Here is a 14,092-nt window from a genome sequence, read left to right as displayed (position 1 = left end):
ATTTTTAATCCATGAGGCTTCTAAACAGCTTCTACCCCCAAGCCATAAGACTCCTGAACATCTAATCAAATGGCCACCCAGACTATTTGCATTGCCCCCCCCCCCCCTTTTATACTGCTGCTACTCTCTGTTGTTATCATCTATGAATAGTCACTTTAATAACTCTACCTACATGTACATTTTACCTCAACTAACCGGTGCCCCCGCACATTGACTCTGTACCGGTACACCCCCTGTATATAGTCTCGCTATTGTTATTTTACTGCTGCTCTTTAATTACTTGTTACTTTTATTTCTTATTCATATTTTTTATAAACTGCATTGTTGTTTAGGGGCTCGTAAGTAAGCATTTCACTGTAAGGTCAACACCTGTTTTATTTGGCACATGTGACTAATAAAATTTGATTTTGATTTGATTTATAGGACAGCGTACCACTAACTATCTATGACCAGTATGTTATAGAAGAGTGTACTACTATCTACCTATGACCAGGATGTTGTTGAGCTGCTCTACTCCGTCTATCTTGGACAGCAGCTGGTTGACCACCGTGTCGTGGACTCCTGTACTGCCCTGCCCAGTACCTCTCTGCTTACAGATGGCATCCAGCTCATCAAAGATGATTATGTGCAGACCACTGTTAGCACCCAGCTAGGACGAGAGAAGAGAGGGGAGAGTAGGCAGAGTGGATGAAGAGAAAAAGAGAGAGAGACATGTCATGCAGTCATGCATGGACGTATAACATTTGTTTGTGATTTTCTCATTGTGGATGGACAAGGAGTCGCTAGAGCGCGATGGGACAAGGCCTTCCTGACCGGCCAAACCCTCCCCTAACCCAGACGACACTGGGTCAATTGTGTGTCGCCCTCATGGGTCTTCCGGGCCATAGCCGGCTATCGAACCCCGGTCTGTAGTGACGCCTCAAACACTGCAATGCTGTGCCTTAGAAAGCTGCGCCACTCAGGAGGCCGTGGATGGATATTTTAGTTAGATTAATAACTTGTGGTCATCAAAAAAAAGATGGCGGCTGGCCACTCACCCTCTTCTGCTCCTCTTCTGCGTCTGCGAAGAGCTTGCGGATGTTGGCCTCAGACTCTCCCACAAACTTGTTGAGGATCTCAGGGCCGTTGACGATCTTGGGTTCGCGGGAGTTGAGCATCTTGCCAATCTGCCTGGCCATCAGAGTCTTACCACAACCAGGAGGCCCGAAGAGAAGGATTCCCTTCACGTGCTTACAACCTTGGGCGCAATGGAACAATGACTGAGAAACGTTGGTCGATAGACAATCTCTGAATCTTTGAAAGCACAGCATGCTCCAGTTGTGTACACAGACAATTTAGTTTGTGACAAATTATCACTAGGAGGCACTGAGAGACGCCATGTTGCACATGCATTTGTTCTGCCAATACCGCGGCTCAACCTTAACTTTTTTGTGCCCGCACTGTAGGTAGTACTGCATGATCTAACTAAGACTACGGAGTGGGGAGCCTTACCCATCTGTTCCACGATGTCAGGAGGGAAGACACGAGAGGCGAAGGCTCGGCGGAAGATGTCAGAGAACTCCTTGTCCAGACCACCAATGCCCATGCGCTCAAAGTTCCAGTCCGGGTTGATGATGGACTGACGCTGCTCTTTGGTCTTGGCCTTGCCTAGTGGGCAGAGAGGAATCAAATACAACGTTATTTAAAATGCATTAAAAACTTACCCAAATAGATATTACAATGAAAACTGTAACAATGGATAAAGAATGGTTAATTTCCAATGGTTGCAGGATTTGATCAATCTTGGTCAATTTGGTCTCAAAGTATATTTTGACAAATCAAATAAAAAATCTAATCAAAGTTCATTGCTTGCGTAGACAGATTTGCAGACGTTATAACAGGTGCAGGTAAATTCTTGTGGCTTATAGCTCCAACAGTGCAGTAATACCTAGCAATGACAATTTAAAAAATAAATCAACAACACACATTATCCAGAAAAATAAAGAAATTAAGAAATATCAGAACGAGCAATGTCAGAGACCGGAATATATTTGGGGTCACTTAGAAATGTCCTTGTTTTTGAAAGTTTTTTTTTTTTTTGTCCAGTAAAATAACATGAAATTGATCACAAATACAGTGTAGACATTGTTAATGTTGTAAATGGCTATTGTAGCTGGAAACGGCTGATTTTTTATGGAATATCTACATTAGCTAATCCATGTTTATAATTTTAAAAGGCTAATTGATCATTAGAAAACCCTTTTGCAATTGTTAGCACAGCTGAAAACTGTTGTCCTGATTAAAGAAGCAATAAAACTGGCATTCTTTAGACTAGTTGAGTATCTGGAGCAGAGAAACAGACGCCTCACAAGTCCTCAACTGGCAGCTTCATGAAATAGTACCCGCAAAACACCAGTCTCAACAGCAACAGTGAAGAGGCAACTCCGGGATGCTGGCCTTCGAGGCAGAGTTGCAAAGAAAAAGTAATATCTCAGACTGGCCATTTTGAGCCTGTAATCGAACCCACAAATGCTGATGCTCCAGATACTCAATTAGTCTATAGAAGGCCAATTTTTATTGCTTCTTTAATCAGAACAACAGTTTTCAGCCTTGCTAACATAATTGCAAAAGGGTTTTCTAATGATCAATTAGCCTTTTAAAATGATAAACTTGGATTAGCTAACACAATGTGCCATTGGAACACAGGAGTGATGGTTGCTGATAATGGGCCTCTACGTTTATGTAGAAATCACCCGTTTCCAGCTACAATAGTAATTTACAACATTAACAATGTCTACACTGTATTTCTGATCAATTTGATGTTATTTCAATGGACAAAAAATGTGCTTTTATTTAAAAAACAAGGACATTTCGAAGTGACCCCAAACTTTTGAAAGGTAGTGTATATATCTGAATAGAAAGAGTGTGTACAGCAGTAGTTATATAGGATGAGACATGACTACAACACAGTATATACATATAAAGTGGGTAAAACAGTATGTAAACATTATTAAAGTGACCAGTGTCCAATGACTATCTACTGTATGTATATAGGGCAGCAGTCTCTAAGGTGCAGAGTAGAATACCGGGTGGTAGTTGACTAGAACAGTGACTAAGGCTATTGGTGACTGTTAAACAGTCTGATGGCCTAGAGATAGGAGCTGTTTCTCAGTCTCTCGGTCCAAGATTTGATGCACCTGTACTGTCTCCGCCTTCTAGATGGTAGCGGGGTGAACAGGCCGTGGCTAGGGTGGCTGGCCTTCCTGTGACACCGGGTGCTGTAGATGTCCTGGAGGCAGTGTGCAGGCAGTGTGCCCCGGGGCGATGCGTTGGGCGGACCACACCACCCTCTGGAGATTCCACCACCCTCTGGACAGTGCAATTGCCCTTCTAGACGGTGATATTGCCTGACAGGAATGCTCTCAATGGTGCATCTACAGAAAATTGTAAGGGCAAAGCTTAATTTCTTCAGCATCCTGAGGTTGAAGAGACACTGTTGCACCTTCATCACCACGATGTCTGTGTGAATGTACCTATTCAGGTTTCAGTGATGAGCACGGTGAGAAACTTAAAGCTTTTTACCCTATCCACTGCGACCCTGTTGGTGTGGATGGGGCCATGCTCTCTCTGCTGTCTTCTGTAATCCACAATCAGCTCCTTCGTTTTCTTGATGTTGAGGGCGCTCACCTTCTCCCTGTAGGCTGTCTCATCGTTGTTGGTAATCAGGCCTACCAATGTTGTGTCATCATTAAACTTGATGAGTTGAAAACGTGCGTGGCCAGGCAGTAATGGATGAACAATGAGTACAGGAGGGGCTGAGCATGCACGCCTGTGGGGACCCCGAGTTGAGGATCAGCGTGGCAGAGGTGTTGTTGCCTACCTTCACCACTTGGGGTCAACCCCTTCAGGACGTCCAGGACGCAGTTGCACAGGGAGAACCAGGGCCCTGAGCTTAGTGATGAGCTTGGAGGGCACTATGGTGTTGAAGGCTGAGTTGTAGTTGATGAACAACATTCTTACATATGTATTTCTCTTGTCCAGGTGGGATAGGGCAGTGTGCAGTGCAATGGCGATTGTGTTGTCCGTGGATCTGTTGCGGCGATATGAGAATTATAGTGATTCTAGAGTGTTGGGTAAGATGGCGGTGATATGGTCCTTAACTAGCCTCTCAAAGTAATTTAGTTCAGTTACATTCACTTTCTTGGGTACAGAGGAGCCCGCGTCGGCAGCTCAATGTTGTTTTCCTCTAAATGGGCGAAGATGTTTATCTCATCCGGGAGTCAGGTTTCAGTGTCCGCGAGCTGGATGGCTTTCCCTTCATAATCTGTGATTGTCTGGAGTCCCTGACACATTTGTCTCGTGTCTGAGCCGTTGAATTGCGACGCCACTTTGTACCTGTACTATCGTTTTGCCTCTTTGATTGCTTTACGGAGGTAGTAGTTGGTCTGTTTGTACACGTCCATGTTCCAAGTCATCTTGCCATGGTTAAATGCGGTGATTCGCGCTTTCAATTTTGCACAAATACTTCCATCTATCCACAGTTTTGGGATAAGTTCTAATTGTCACAGTGGGAAGACCATCATCCATGCACTTCCTGTTGAACCCCGTCAGTGTATACGTTGATACTACAGTATTCTCAGAGGCAACCCAGAACATTTCACAGTCTGCGTGATCAAAACAATCTTGAAGCATAGATTCCGATTCGTCAGACCAACGTTGAACAGTCCTTTCCACGGGAGCTTCCTGTTCAAGTTCCTGCCTATAGGTGGGGAGGAGCAGAATGGAGGCGTGATCTGATTTGCCGAAGGGAGGGCGGGGGAGGGCCTTGAGCCATCCCGAAAGGGAGAGTAGCAATGATCCAGGGTCCGTGTTGTGCGTGTAGCACAAATGTGTTGCTCGAATTTCAGTAGCGTTTCCTCAGATTTCCTTTATTAAAGTCCCCAACTACAATAAATGGATAAGCTTTTTCCAGTTTGCACATAGTCCAATGTAGTTCAAGGTAGTTAATGATGCAGAAGATGGCTCTCCCATGGACATGGCTATCCCATGGACACAGAGTGTTATCAGTGCATTCAGTAAGTATTCAGACCCCACCTTTTATTACAGCCTTATTCTAAAATTGATTAAATCGCTTTTTCCCTCATCAATCTACACACAATACCCCATAATGACAAAGAAACTGAAATATAACATTTTCAGACCATTTACTCAGTACTTTGTTGAAGCACCTTTGGCAGCGATTACAGCCTCGAGTGTTCTTGGGTATGACGCTGCAAGCTTGGCACATCTGTATTTGGGGAGTTTCTCCCAATCTTCTCTGCAGATTCTCTCAAGCTCTGTCAGGTTTGATGGGGAGCGTCGCTGCACAGCTATTTTCAGGTCTCTCCAGAGATGTTTGATGGGTTCAAGTCCGGGCTCTGGCTGGGCTACACAAAGACTTGACCCGAAGCCACTCCTGCATTTTCTTGGCTGTGTGATTTGGGTCGTTGTCCTGTTGGAAGGTGAACCTTCTCCCCAGTCTGAGGCCCTGAGCACTCTTTCATCAAGCAGGTTTTCATCAAGGATTTCTGTATTTTGCTCCGTTAACCTTTCCCTCGATCCTTATTAGTCTCCCAGTCCCTGCCGCTGAAAAACATCCCCACAGCATGATACTGCCAACACCACAGTTCACTGTAGGGATGGTGCCAGGTTTCCTCCAGATGTGATGCTTGGCATTCAAGTCAAAGAGTTCAATCTTGGCTTCATCAGACCAGAGAATCTTGTTTCTCATGGCCTGAGAGTCCTTTGGGTGCCTTTTGGCAAACTCCAAGCCGGCTGTCATGTTCCTTTTACTGAGGAGTGGCCACTCTACCGTCTGGCCACTCTACCATAAAGGCCTTATTGGTGGAGTGCTGCAGAGATAGTTGTCCTTCTGGAATGTACTCCCATCTCCACAGAGCAACTCTGGAGCTCTGTCAGAGTGACCATCAGGTTCTTGGTCACCTTCCTGACCAAGGTCTTTCTCCCCCGATAGCTCAGTTTGGCTGGGAGGCCAGCTCTAGGAAGAGTCTTGGTGGTTTCAAACTTCTTCCATTTAAGAATGACAGAGGCCACTTTGCTCTTGGGGACCTTCAATGCTGCAGAAATGTTTTTGTACCCTTCTCCAGATCTGTGCCTCGACACAATCCAGTCTCTGAGCTTTACGGACAATTCCTTCGACCTCATGGCTTGGTTTTTGCTCTGACATGCACTGTCAACTGTCAGACCTTATATAGACATGTTTGTGCCTTTCCAAATCATGTCCAATCAATTGAATTTACCACAGGTGGACTCCAATCGAGTTGTAGAAACATCTCAAGGATAATCAATGGAAACAGGATGCACCTGAGTTCAATTTCAAGTCTCATAGCAAAGGGTCTGAATACTCATGTAAATAAGGTATTTCTGTTTTTTATTTCTAATAAATGTGAACATTTTCTAAAAAACTGTTTTTGTTGTGTCATTATGGGGTATTTTTTTGTGGATTGCCGAGGGAAAACATTATTTAATCAATTTTAGAATAAGGCTGTAAAGTAACAAAATGTGGAAAAGGGGAAGGGGTCTGAATACTTTCCGAGTGCACTGTTTGTTTGAATTTGAACGGTGCAAAAAGATGTGCCTGTTGTGGTGCCATCTTGTGTAATAGTTAGATATACAGTACCAGTCAAAAGTTTAGACACACCTACTCATTCAAGAGTTTTTCTTTAGTTTTACTATGTTCTACATTGTAGAATAATAGTGAAGACATCAAATCTAATAACACATGGAATCATGTAGTAAGCAAAAAAGTGTTAAAGAATATATTTAATATTTTAGATTCTTCAAAGTAGCCACCTTTTGCCTTGAAGACAGCTTTGCACACTCTTGACATTCTCTCAACCAGCTTCACCTGGAATGCTTTTCCAACAGTCTTGAAGGAGTTCCCACATATGCTGAGCACTTGTTGGATTTTTACTTCACTCTGCTGTCCAACTCATCCCATACCATCTCAATTGGGTTGAGGTCAGGTGATTGTGGAGGCCAGGTCATCTGATGCAGCACTCCATCACTCTCCTTCTTGGTCAAATAGCCCTTACACAGCCTGGAGGTGTGTTGGGTCATTGTCCTGTTGAAAAACAAATTATTGTCCCTCTAAACACAAACCAGATGGGATTGCGTATCGCTGCAGAATGCTGTGTTAGCCATGCTGGTTAAGTGTGCCTTGAATTCTAAATAAATCACTGACAGTGTCACCAGCAAAGTACCCCCACACCACACCTCCTCCTCCGTGCTTCACGGTGGGAACCACACATGCGGAGATCATCCGTTCACCTACTCTGCATCTCACAAAGACACAACGGTGGGAACCAAAAATCTCAAATTTGGACTCAAATTTGGGTGGCTACATTGAAGAATCTCAAATATAAAATACATTTTGATTTGTTTAGCACTTTTTTGGTTACGACATGATTCCATATGTATTATTTCATAGTTTTGATGTCTTCACTATTATTCTACTAATGTAGAAATAGTTAAAAAATTATGAAAAAGCCTTGAATGAGTAGGTGTATCCAAACATTTGACTTGTACTGTAGCTCCTACATAATCTATGGATTCCTCTGCAACTTACCAACTAATGTGAGGGAGGAGCTCTCTGCTTTCTCGAAAACCACCTGGCTGTTCCCCACCAGCAGGCCAATGTCAATCTAAGGGAAACAGGAATTATTGGAATTATTACCAACTACTGGTTATTACAAATAACTGTTCCAAATAAACTCGTACAAATCTGCAGAGTTCCCTTTGGACTTCGACCAGCACTCTAGCAGCATGTTCTCTTGTCAAATAGAGACCACATTCGAAATGAAGAGGCAGATGAAAGCATGGGCGCCCCCACTTGGTGTTCACCTGTCCAGTCATTTCTAATCATTAATTACTTAAAGGAAGGGAGGTAATTCCGACAGGGGCCCATATCATGAAGGGTTGAGTTGTTACAGCAGTAGGTCAATGTTAACTCTGGGTACCTTCTGCTTCTTGCCTGATGCTGGCTCCCCCTTGAGGATGCTGGCGTCCATGGCCTCAAGCTCTTTGATCACCAGCCCAAAGAGCTTGTCGCAGAAACTAAACACCATCTGTAGGGAGGAAGGGACGAGTAGGAGGATGAGAAGAGAGAGGATGAGAGGAGAGAGGAAGGCTGTGTTAGGTTGCATTCCAATTCTCCCAAGTGTACACTCCTACCCACATCTAAAATCATTTGATTGATGTAAGCCATCAGTCTTTTTCCTTGTAACTCCAGGGAAGGGAAGTGTGCAGGAAATGTGTGAAGAGTTGTGACCGGCTGTAGTGTTTGTTGTTCTGACTGACCTGCTGGGTGACAGAGAAGCCCTGGTTGTTGAACTGCTGGATGAACTCGCTGGCCATCTTGTCTGAGTCGTAGGGGCTGGTGTCCGTGCTCTTCTTCTGGAGGAAGTCAATCTCTATAGTCATGGCACCGATGCACTGCTGGGACTTGTCAAAGTTGTAGTTGGCCACTGAGGGGAGAGGACTCATGTCAGATATGTTTCTAGTACCGTATAATTGCTACTCTCAGAAATACTGTACTGCCAAAACTTAAATAGGTACTGTATGTTAAGGTGAGCTATGGGCTGTGGTCAAGATGTGAAAGTACAGTATATTAGGGACTGTGCAGGGTGCAGTGCAAATGAGGCAATATCTTTGCGCTATGGTCATAGTTTTCTTTTCCTCAGACTCATTAATGAAATGGAGTGAATTACCTTCCACCTCCTGTCCAATGGACAGACCGGCCCATTTCCTCTGAGACAGAAAGAAAGAAGAGAGATAAGTAAGCCAATAATTGCAGGGAGCCACAGCACAGAGAGAAGAGGGGCATGTAAGCTTAAAATATTAGAATTTTAGTGAGAACATTTGGAAAAATTCATTAAGATTAGAAATAGATATATGGGTCTACTGTACAATACATTGACAATTCAGTATAATATACAATGTTTGTTTTTTTACCTGTGGGAGACTGAAAGCGATAGTGCCAGGGACTATGGCATGGTGGGTTTTTGTGGTGAACACAAACTTGTGAGTTGGCGTAGTCTTCACAGTCACATGTCTGTAGAGAGAGGGTTAGAGAGACTCATGGACATCTGTTCCATATATACAGGCAACAAAATGACCTCAATAGAATATCATATTTACAACTGCTTTTTTTCACATAACAGCTAATCTGCTAATGATTTTTTAGAATGATTATTAGAGTATAGTTTGTAGTATGAAATCAGAAAACGGCATTACTTCACAGCAAAAACTGTGCACTAATTATATGACAGGGATCATCAACTAGATTCAGCCGTGGTCTGATTTTTTTCTTGAGTGGATCGTTGGGGGGCCGGAACATAACAATTTGTATGTTTGACTAAAATATAATTTCAAACGTGGCTTACATTTTTGTATGCATTCACGTCTCTCTATTATGTGTTGGAATACTTAGGAGCAGATTTCCTAATTTCCAGGTGTTTTTACAGTATTTTATGTCCAACAGTGAAAAAATATATTTAAAAAAGCTCAGAAAACTGCAAGTTGGGGAACCCTGATGTAGTGTGATTTTCCAGACTACAGAGGGCTATACTGTATAGGATGATTACTCACTGTCCAGACTGCAGATCTTTCTCGCTCACCACAGCACAGTTTGTCAACGATAGGTCATCTGTCGGGCATCGTGCTGCTTGCATCGTCTGCAGGAGAGAGAGAGAGAGAGAGAGTGAGAGAAAGAGAGAGAGAGAGAGAGAGAGAGAGAGAGAGGAAGGGAGATAAGTTGAAGGGGAGATATTACTCTAGTAGTTGAGCGGTGACGCAGCATTTCCTTTCCATTTTCCAAGAAAACTCATTTTACATTTAGTAGCATCATCATGGAACTTAGGTTACACACCCATGATGGCCTCTTGGAAGTTATCAAAAATCATTAAGAAACATCCAGTTAAATTCTGGTAGTTCACACAATGGTGTGAGGGTATATAACGAACCATTCAACTTTGTAGCAATGCAACAGTATACTGTAGATATGTCACATAATTCAACATAATTCAACTCATAGGCAACATCAATGTTTGTCCAACATCACAAGATAGTCAAATATAGATATAAACCAGCCCTGAAACAGACAATGCAAGAGAGCAGCAAAAGACAGCAGATACAGCTAGCTAGCTAGTTAGTTTATTTGTTTGGATCTATTCCAGTCGTTACAAGACTATGAATGAATGAATGAATGACATACAAAATACAATGAAACCCAAAGACAAATTCAAAACACAAAATATAAAAGCAAAAGAACAAAAGAACACTTCTTTCTCAGTTGTGGTAACTTATCTAAACACAATTCTTGTTGAGAAGTTTCTACATTCTTATGTCAGATTATTGCACGGATTTACCACATTGGCATTCTCTTACATAGCTCTGTTTGCACAATTCCCTGAGTGAAAAGGTTACAGAGTGAAAAGATGAAGAGATTCTCAGGGCACTGAATCTCATCAGCTTGTTTGCTGCCAAGAGCATGGCTTTCAGACTGCCTGTGAACTGTCATAATGTACCAAGGAAACTATGCAGTACTTAGCCTTCCCTTTGGTACACAGGACAAACTTCTAAACACTGTTAGTTAAAGAGAAAAGATGAGAAAAAGCAAGAGCATGTTTGTCATGACGACAAATACACTTTTCAGATCAAGACAGAAAGATCTGGATGATGATGCAATATACATTCCAGCTTTTAAGACAAATCAGGGGAGATAGAGAGTTGATCTTGGGTTCCTCATCTCAAGACTAGTCTAGACCATTTAAAAACAGTCTTGGTCTGGGCCAGTGCCAGAGGTCTGGGTCTGGGCTGATGGTCTATGATGACACCATGGTCTTTGTAGATTTTCAACTCATGTTCTCAAGATGCATCTTTGAATACCATCTTGTCAGTTATATGGCCATGTATGAGTGAAATAACACGCAAGTCCAACACTCGCTGCCTTACTTCTCTAATGTCAGAGCCAAGTGGGACTAAAATAACAACTGGTTTGGTTTGGATCTATATAGGTTGTATTTTCCTCTGGGTGTCATAAGGTGTGGTCTTAGTTTGGGTCTTGAGGGCCATAAGGAGGAGACGAATCGCCATTCATTTCAGTTAGATTTTATACAATCATATACGTTGTTGTAAATGTACCCTATGGCATGCCATAGCCATCTCTGATTTTGCTCACTCATAGACACAGGCTTGCCGTGTATGCTTGCTTGTCTGACATTTGAGCGGTGGCGGCTGCGGAGCGGAGAGTGAAGAGCAAGGGCAGCGGGTGTTGGGAGTCGTAATGTTTGGGAGCAAGGGGAATGCTTGGGTTGTGGCAAGTAATAGAGAGGTGCGTATTGCACTGCAGTGCTGGCACACTGCCCTGCCCCATTTCTAAAATCATCACATGCAGTCTAGTCTACCCCTTCATCTACCATACCGCCAGCGCTCGCTCAGCCAGAAGAAAAGTAAATAGGCTAAAGCTTTTCTGTTTGACCCCGGTCCAAGAGTAGGTCTAAGCATTCTTAGTGAAACTGCAGTGGAGGAGTAATGGATGATAATTAATTGTTTGTGCACTCAATCAAATATATTCCCTCTCTGCATTGCAACTCAGTCAATGGATTTGCAATGGCAGATGAAATATGTATTATATGTATATAGTTTCTCCTGAGACAGTTACTACCAGGGGTGAGAGCAGTGGCAGTGGCAGCAGGGGGGAAGCCTCCGTAAGACCTTGGGAGTTGACGAGGCGGATAAAGCTACTTTCAGTAAAGCCGACTGACTGTCCAATTAAGCTATTAGACGTTTAGCGGGTGGCGTGGGAGTTCATACATGAGGAAATGACTTACATACATACCTTGAAAAATATTACGACCTGGGGGCCAACGTACGCAAGCAAAGAGGGAGGGGAAGAGGAGGACATAAGACAGAGAATTGAGACAGCCAGGACCACTGTCTGTCAGAGAGCTGAAGCAGCATCGGGTGCATTGATTCACAATCGAAGGAATACCACTTTGACAGTGGCAAGTGGCAAGCGCATGCAGAGCGGGGCAGAGTTGGGGTCATTATCATTTCACTCACTTTAGTGAACTACACCAAAACATGGGCACATTTTGACATCAGTGAATATACACTGCCCAAATAAATTGTTCTGTGGCTAGAGTCTTGTTTTTGAAATGTGAATTTTTAGCAAGTTAAGCGCCTACTATAAAGTATACCCCAAATCTGGTAGTATTGTCATTTGTCAGCCATATATGCTTTATTGTCTTAATGTGAGAACTAATATGAATTTTCATGAGGCAGAAATCTTTTGTATTTTTGGTGATCTTATGTAGTGAATGGATGGAACCCCAGGGTTACTGTCATGTATGGCTGATTCAAATGGTAATAGGAGCTGTAGCATGCACAAACAAGCAAGACATTGCATGGTTTTGAAAATGTACAAAGAATAAAACCCCTCACATAAATACCTTCATTCATAACAGAACTCAATGCATTTAATGAGACACCATTTGAATTCAAAGTAGTCACGCCCCACAAACCCTCTAGATTGTATTCAAAACATATATTACAAATGGCTCATTGGTGGTGCTATGCGCAATTCAGGACTAAGAATAGAGGGTGTTCAGTGATCTGTCTTCTGATTGCTGTATAAATACACACACACACACACACACACGCACACGCACACACACACACACACACACAATCCTAAATCTTGATGCCCCACCCAGCCCTGCGGTCTCGTAGGACAGAACACTCCAGGCTTTTTCTCCTGCCTTATTTCAGGAATCCCTTTTCAATATTCCATCAGCTGGAGTCCTGGGGGAGGTATCCATTCAGATGTCTGTGCTGGAGATAAATATGTATGGATGCAGCCAGTAGGAGGAGCCATTCACCTCTGCCTCTAGCCCTCTAGTGTATCAGGTTTGCCTATGGGTAGGCTTAACGATGTATACAGTAGAAACATAATTAAACTGAGTATAGAAAACATTAAGGACACCTGCTCTTTCCATGCCATAGACTGACCAGGTGAATCCAGGTGAAACTTAGGATCACTTATTGATGTCACCTGTTAAATCCACTCCAATCAGTGTAGATGAAGGGGAGGAGAAAGGTTAAATAATTATTTTAAAACATTGAGACAATTGAGACATGGATTGCGTATATGTGTGCCATTCAAAGGGTGAATGGGCAAGACAAAATATTTAAGTGCCCTTGAACGGGGTATGGTAGTAGGTGCCAGGCACTCCGGTTTGTGTCAAGAACTGTGACGCTGCTGGGTTTGTCACGCTCAACAGTTTTCCGTATGTATCAAGAATGGTCTAACACCCGAAGGACATCAAGACAACTTGACACAACTGTGGGAAGCATTGGCGTCAATATGGGCCAGCATCCCTGTGGAACACTTTCGACACCTTGTAGAGTCCATCCTTCGACGAATTGAGGCTGTTCTGAAGACAAATGGCGGGTGCTACTCAGTTATTTTCATAATGGCACCAGAAAAAGTGCATACACAATCTATTTCACAAACTGATTTGGGATCAGTTCTCCCAACACCAATCTTTACATGAAACCATTGTAACCGAGTCAACAAGAAGGCCATAGGTCAGATTTTGAAGGGAATTTAGAGTCAGCGCAGGGATATGTGTTATGAATTCAGAAGCAGCTAAAGACATTATTGAGCTAATATGGCAGGTTTGAAAGCCAATTCCTTTTTCTATTTCAGATAAATCACTTTAAGTTAGTTCTTGGCTGTCTTCCCCTACTGGAAAGTAATTACATCAAAGTTGGAGAGATTAATGGCAGGGAAAGACCATGCAGACACAACACTTTGACTACAATGCGACTATACTGTGACTGCACTGTTATAGCCCTGCAGGGTATGTTATGTTTTGTAGAGGAAGATTCAAAAAGGTCATGTGCTTGTATTTCTTCTGTGCAATTTGGCTACGTTGTGCAGTAGGGAATTTCCCATCCTATATTTGAGTGACACAATATAGCTGCTAAATGTGAAAGATGAGAGATAATTGTAACTTGATTATTATTTTTTATATTATTTTTTGCAATT

At 42.8% G+C, this 14,092-nt stretch overlaps 1 protein-coding gene across 1 annotated transcript in view; it reads right to left on the bottom strand.

Annotated features, from left to right (window-relative positions):
• LOC120052157 (vesicle-fusing ATPase-like) overlaps positions 1–14,092 on the bottom strand; it is a 37,629-nt gene that overhangs the window by 9,188 nt on the left and 14,349 nt on the right. The window contains exons 2-10 of the mRNA XM_038998990.1: positions 9,628–9,713; positions 8,992–9,091; positions 8,748–8,787; positions 8,338–8,504; positions 7,998–8,105; positions 7,607–7,682; positions 1,492–1,647; positions 1,038–1,237; positions 484–649 (exon numbers count right to left, since the gene is read on the bottom strand). Coding sequence (XP_038854918.1) covers positions 484–649; positions 1,038–1,237; positions 1,492–1,647; positions 7,607–7,682; positions 7,998–8,105; positions 8,338–8,504; positions 8,748–8,787; positions 8,992–9,091; positions 9,628–9,713 — 1,099 coding nt within the window. The remainder of the gene's footprint in view (positions 1–483; positions 650–1,037; positions 1,238–1,491; positions 1,648–7,606; positions 7,683–7,997; positions 8,106–8,337; positions 8,505–8,747; positions 8,788–8,991; positions 9,092–9,627; positions 9,714–14,092) is intronic.

This window comes from Salvelinus namaycush, chromosome 8 (assembly GCF_016432855.1).
Source record: "Salvelinus namaycush isolate Seneca chromosome 8, SaNama_1.0, whole genome shotgun sequence".
Taxonomy (NCBI): Eukaryota; Metazoa; Chordata; class Actinopteri; order Salmoniformes; family Salmonidae; genus Salvelinus; species Salvelinus namaycush.
This window is presented reverse-complemented; position numbering and strand designations above follow the sequence as displayed.